At 49.6% G+C, this 6,154-nt stretch overlaps 1 protein-coding gene across 1 annotated transcript; it reads right to left on the reverse strand.

Annotated features, from left to right (window-relative positions):
• Positions 1 to 241: 241 nt before the first annotated feature.
• LOC144119002 (endothelin-converting enzyme 1-like) lies at positions 242 to 4,465 on the reverse strand. The gene is made up of 2 exons (XM_077651756.1): positions 2,757 to 4,465; positions 242 to 1,146 (listed from the first exon to the last, which is right to left on the reverse strand). The coding sequence occupies exons 1-2, from the start codon at positions 4,451 to 4,453 to the stop codon at positions 759 to 761; spliced, it is 2,085 nt and encodes a 694-aa protein (XP_077507882.1). The 5' UTR covers positions 4,454 to 4,465; the 3' UTR covers positions 242 to 758.
• Positions 4,466 to 6,154: the final 1,689 nt, after the last annotated feature.

Consider the following 6,154-nt stretch of genomic DNA (forward strand, 5'->3'; position numbering starts at 1 on the left):
CCCCTCTCTCGAATAGAGTGCTAACGTTTAAAAGACTGCTCCTTTCCTGAAAGGAGGCCCAGGAAGAGCAGCAAAGCCGAAGAATCCTGATATTTCTCAACATATGACGACTGGCTGATGGTAGTGCACACCATCCATCTTCACAGCCGGTCAGGCTAAGTCACGCTGGCGGCTACCGGTACCTAATTCAATACTGAAGTTAGTTTTTATTGAACACAGAGGAATTGCTATCTCTTAAAACAGAATGGTCTGTTTGGTATATTGTAACAATGAATGCCCATGCCATACGAATGAATACAACGGCGTTAAGGGCCTGTACAAGAAATCGCTAAAGTGCCTAGTTATGTTGGAGGCAATCAAAACATCAGCAGTAGTGTAAAACCGAGCGTCGTCTGGGGAAGTGGACGAAATAAAGTGTCAAGATTCAAAATTTGTGCTTTCTACAATACAAAAGCTGCCAAAGGTAGCCACGAAAAAAGCATGTCGTTTTCACACTTAACTGTTTCCATGGCGCATAGCATTAGAGGACAGTCAGAAAAGAAGCGCAAAGAACTACCACTCGAAAATAAAAGAAGAGAAATAAAGGTATGGGATAAGGGAAATAGATAAAATAAAAATTGCATCACATGGGCATGGGTAAATTGCATCAGGTCCTGTGTGCATGCCATAATCTTTCAGTTTGCAAGTAACAGCGAGGAAAACAAATCGTCGGCACGTATAAAACTCCCGGCATCGTCGATGTCGCCATTGGCGCCAGATCAAATGAAGAAGGAGCACTTCCGAGCGGGGTTCATAGGGGATCCATTTGGACAGCGGTAGACTTGGGCGAAGGCCGCCGAGTTGCGCACAGCCTTGTTGCAGTCCAGTGTGTGCGGCCCCACGGCCCCGGGCAGCGTGCACATCATGTAGCACAGGGTCATGAAGAAGACCTGCTCCCCGGAGAGCTCGCTCGCGATGCCCTGCGGGGCATCGTCGTCGCGCACTGAGCGCTGGTAGGCCTCATGTGCCACTTCCAGGGCGGGTATCTCGGGAAACACGCTGTTCCGCCTCCTTCCGGTTCGGGTCTCGTCGTCACTACTGTCGCCGAGGGTCTGCCCCTCGGTCTGCAGGCAGCCGTCTCGCAATGCAAATTTCTCCGCCGAGGCACTGCGAATGGTGCGGTTGTACATGCAGTTAATGAAGCAGTGGCCACGGTCCCATACACACACCCTCAAATTCTCGCCTACCGTGGTGTCAGCCATTATGGTAAGCCCCGTTGGTATAACAGCATCACTCGGAGGACAAAATCTACACCGTACTGATCAGCTAACAATGATCTTCCCAGACCACGTGATTCCTAAGTGTCCCATGCGACGGTCGCTAGGACACCATTTCCGCAACCTTTTATTCACAGAGATTTCAAAGGCTGTTGAAGCGCCGCGAGTATGATTTTGCACGTCTATTTGTGCAACAACTCTTCGCGGTATCGCGTCGCAGAGAGCCAACACAACCTCCTTTCTTCATTTATTCTCCTGGCCGTCGCATAAGCGGACAGACACAAGTATAATACGGAGGCATAGGCGGATTAGGTTATAGCTTATGGGGGTTTAACGTCCCGAAGCCACTAGTATGAGGAACGCCGCAGTGGAGTGCTCTGGAAATATCGTCCACCTGGGGTTTTTTAAAGTGCGCTGACATCGCATAATACACGGTCCTCTAAAATTTCACCTCCATTGATATTCGACCGCCTGGGGGGAGGAGGGGGGTCGTCTTTCGGGTCAGCAGCCGAGCGCCTAACCGCTGAGCCACTAAGGCGGCGGAGGAGGCATGGATGTGAGGTGGACAGCGGAGGAGGGTTAATAACACCGTAGAGAACTAGAACCGTTCAAGCGGATCCAAAAGTGATGAAGGAACACCAGAGCAGCAATGAGCTGACATACGAAATATAAGTGCTGTGCCACTGCAACAAGCGCATACGTAATGCATCCTACCCAGTTTCATCTCTCTTGATTCATTGCACATTTAGCACAGAAGTCTGCTTCCGTTCGTTTTTTTTTTGTTCCGACAACACGGCACACTGTAGGATTCCCTGATGATGTCAAAGTTTAAGCGCAGAAAGTCGCCTCATCCAGTTTTTCGTATACTACATTCACCAGTAATGTCTTTTGTGACTATACCCCATATGCGGCAGGATCTTTCCCATTCAGCCATAATATAATGCCCCTCAGACCAGTAGTTGTTATACGTGTTAAAAAAATAAATACCTTCGCAAACGCAATGCAGTGAAAAGAAATGGATGCAGCGTGGCTCTGAAGTGATTGCAACTTCACCACTCATACAAAAGGGAAAAGGAACAACTTTGAGCACACCTGATTTTGATGGCGCGCACAATCTCATTTTATTTTTGTTTTCGAAAGTATGAAAATAGGCGTTGTCTTGCCGTAACTTTCCCGTAGTCACGCATGTGGTGGTGACCGCTTCCGTTAAACCGAGCTAATCTGAAATTTGGGCGAGTTGGTAAGCATTCATTGTGGGTGAACAGCGCAACAAAGGCGGGAAAAAGGCTTTATGTTCACTATATATTACCACTTTTCGTTATTCAATAAATTCAGTTGCGACTCAGCGCTTGTCTTGCCTTTGTCCCGCCTTTGTTGTGCTGTTCACCAACAATGAAACCAAGCTAACTTTAAAAAGCCTAAAACTGTTTTGAATTACCTTAGCACATTGACAGAAATACCTCACTATTCCCCAAAAACGATGAGAGTGAGAGCACTTACTTGGAAAGAAAGAAGTCTCCGAACGAGCCGTCGGGATGCCACCTAAGCCCTTGACTGTCCATTGACGCCACCAGCTGCAACGCCATGAAGAAGCCCAGTCCCCCGTAGAACATGGCTTTGGTACCCTTGGAGTAGTAAAGAGGCGCGGTCACAGCGCCAACGGCCACCTTGACAGAGCCAGTCGCAGCGTCGTAGAAGAAGTACGGCAACGCGTAGTTCACCGGATAGCCCAAGAGGTCAATATCTTCCCGCGGATGGTACGCCGCGGCGGCGCTGCGACTCGCCTTTACCCAGTATTCGCCGAACGAGGACTCAGCATTAGGAAAAGCTTCGTACAAAAGTTCGAGCTCGCTGCTCACGAGCATTCGCTCTGGGGGCCACAGAAAAAGGCGAGTGGTGGAGACCTTCTGAACGGCGAGCCATCGGCTCACGTCGTCCAGCCAGGTTGTCGCTTCCACCATGTCGGCAGCGGCCAAGACCAGACTGTTGAAGCCGGTCTTCACGAGAGAGCGCTCCTGTCGCGTGAAGCGTGATACGGAGCTCAGTGCAGTCACGAGGATACGGTAGGCGGTCTCGACGAATCGCTCGCAGAAGTACGGCCGGTACAGAGCGACGCCCTGGTCGTATCGGTTTTCCAGCAGCCGGAAATCTACAGCCGGGGCGAACAGCTGCACGAATGACCAGGCTATCAGGGCGAGGAGCTGTTTGTCGTCGTAAGAAGCCAGCACGCTTGCCAACACCGCGAAGAACGCGACGTCGCTGAGCAGCACCTCGTCGCTGGGCTCCACTGAGGGCTTGAGCTGCGTTTGTCTGAAAGCCCTAAGCCATTGGTCAGAGGCGAGGGGCGGAGTGTAGGATCCCAAATGCAAGATGGACACCAGCGCCGGTTCGACAGCTGGAGGACGCATGGCGGTCAGAAGCCTTCTGAATATATTTCTTTCCATTCGCATTGTTGCGTCGATAAGCGTCTTGTTTATCTCCACCTCGTTCTGCGCGCCACTCAGGATAACCTGAAACGTGGTCCAGTACTTGGCGTAACCTCCTGCCTCGCTTACCGTGACGTGGTGCTGGAACATGAGAGGGATGAGTGATCCAGGCTCCAAAGTAAAGCGCCACTTCGAGACGGATGTCAGACGCAGTACTCTCACTTGAAAGAAGAGGGGAACGTGCCACTTTAAGGCCAGCGTCTGCAGCACGTCGAGGGCTTTCGTGTCGCCGGGATCTTGTTCGCCAGGCCAGGACAGTCTGCAGTCGTTTAGAAACTTCCGGAATACGCCAACGTTCGAGCCGTACTGCGATCGCTCGCCCATGCAAGAGGAGTACATGGCAAGTGGTTTGTACCCGCTGGCAATAGTTCGTGAACCATCGACCAGGATGCCTTCGAACGCCGGGAACCACGATTTGCGCACGTCGTCCATGGCCGAGTTGGAGTGCTCGAGGTAGCCTTCGGGAGGCGACCAGGCGGAGCATACGTAAGCGCTGAAGTTTCGGCAAGGGTCGAGACTGCGATTCAGCTTGGCGGTAAGCAGCCAGGCGTGATCGAAACAATCTTTCGTCTTGCAGAACCGCTTCGAAGAGACTGGCTCAGTGGCGTTCACCAGCGCGACCACTGCGACGACAATCACGGCTGTCACGGCCGCCACGAACAAAGCCGCAATGAGCACATCTCGCTTTCTGAACGGTACTCCAGCTACCATGATCGCGGCACTCGAAGCACATTGTCCCTGTGAGAGAAAAATAGCACATAAAGTGTTGCCAAAATCCTTGCCATGAGTAGAGCTGCTATCAAATCCTCTTTTCACCAGTAGGCTGCTTATGACATGGAGTTTAGACAACCTCTGAGGTGCACGACTGCTATACCACGTGCAGTCTTTGCCGAAAGTAACCAGGCAGTGGGGTTTGCTTCTCTGCCGCATAGCGTAGCCTTTACGGCGCCCAAAAAGACGCAATGGTCTCTATAGGTGAGGAGAAGGACTATCCTTACCTTCCACAGATTTAGTGCTTAAGCGGCGCCATAAGTGTTCCTCTACAAGGCGAAGGAACAAATCCCGTTGCTGAGTTACTCTAGGAGAAGACGGTACAATTAAACTTGCGATTTTAAAAAAACCGACGCGAAAGCACAGGCTGTCAAAACAGAATAAATTATTAATAAAGATTGCGTTATAATAAAAAGGGACCGTGCTCGTTATATTCAATACCTGCCACAGAGGTGCCAACGATTCTTCGACACTGCACAGTATGGGGCGTTACGGAATTGTCAAACTCGATGTAGCCTTTGAAAGTTATGATGAGCTGTATTTCAAGCGGTCGAACCCATTTCGGGGCATCTTCAGCCCGAACGGGTACATGCTATACCCTTAGTTACAAGTAATTATCGTAGAATTAACATTTTGCACGACAACTCTGCTATAACAGAGTTGAGTTTTCTCTGCATTAGGTTAACGTCATGCGATAAAACCGCCCCTGATTAGGCTACACCAAAACCAAGAAGCATAGGAGAATGTTCAGATATTTTTAATTCATTGTGTTGATCAAACGGATATTAATAGGGTATATATTTTATGCGTCTCGTAACATGCCGGCAGTGGAGTAGAAACTGTGCGTACGGGGCGTCTTCTAAATCTACAGTAAAATAACTACTCTATTAATATCCAACTGACAAATAGCAGTAATTTAAAAAAATCTAAGCATACCCCTACAGCACTATTGGGCCCAATTTCCGATTCTCGGCATACGTAAATACGTTCCTGAAGCCTGCTTTGAGGCAGGAGGCCAACCTGACCACCCGGTTGTGGACAACCTGCCTGTTGTGTACACCTGGCAGGCCTTCACTTCAAATGACCTTCAGGATAAGAGCCTTTGTGGTAAAGACATTTTGGGGTGAAGGCCTCCATGGTAAATGCCTTCCAGGTAAATACGAGTAGATTAGCCTTCAGGCCAAAGGCCTGCATGGTAAAGACCATTAGGTCAGATGCCTTTTTTAAGCGTGTGCTCTTTTTAAGGAAGTTCGGTTAGGGTTTGTAAACTTCGTTTCACAACTTGCTGCCAGTGGAGTACAAACTATTTGAGTACAGGGAGATATCTTTACAAACCTGCGTGGTTGGCCTCCCACCACGTCGGGACAAAACACGAAGTCTTCGTGTTGGGCTCGTAGCTTCCTCTAAATTGCTTGTAGTTTTTGAGGCTGAATATAGCCATGTTGCGTTTGTCAGAACTGTGTATTGTGTGGAATCTTTACCAGTTTGTTCGCTTGCTTCATTTTATCTCACCGTATTAGCCATATATAGTGCATACCCGAGCGTGATCTCTTAGAAATTGCATCCTAAGTCACTGCTGACGAGTTGCTGCGCCTTACAGTACTTCTGCCATCTTAGCACAGCGCAATGCGTGGTGTGCTG

The sequence above is a fragment of the Amblyomma americanum genome, chromosome 2 (genome assembly GCF_052857255.1).
Source record: "Amblyomma americanum isolate KBUSLIRL-KWMA chromosome 2, ASM5285725v1, whole genome shotgun sequence".
In the NCBI taxonomy this organism is placed as follows: Eukaryota; Metazoa; Arthropoda; class Arachnida; order Ixodida; family Ixodidae; genus Amblyomma; species Amblyomma americanum.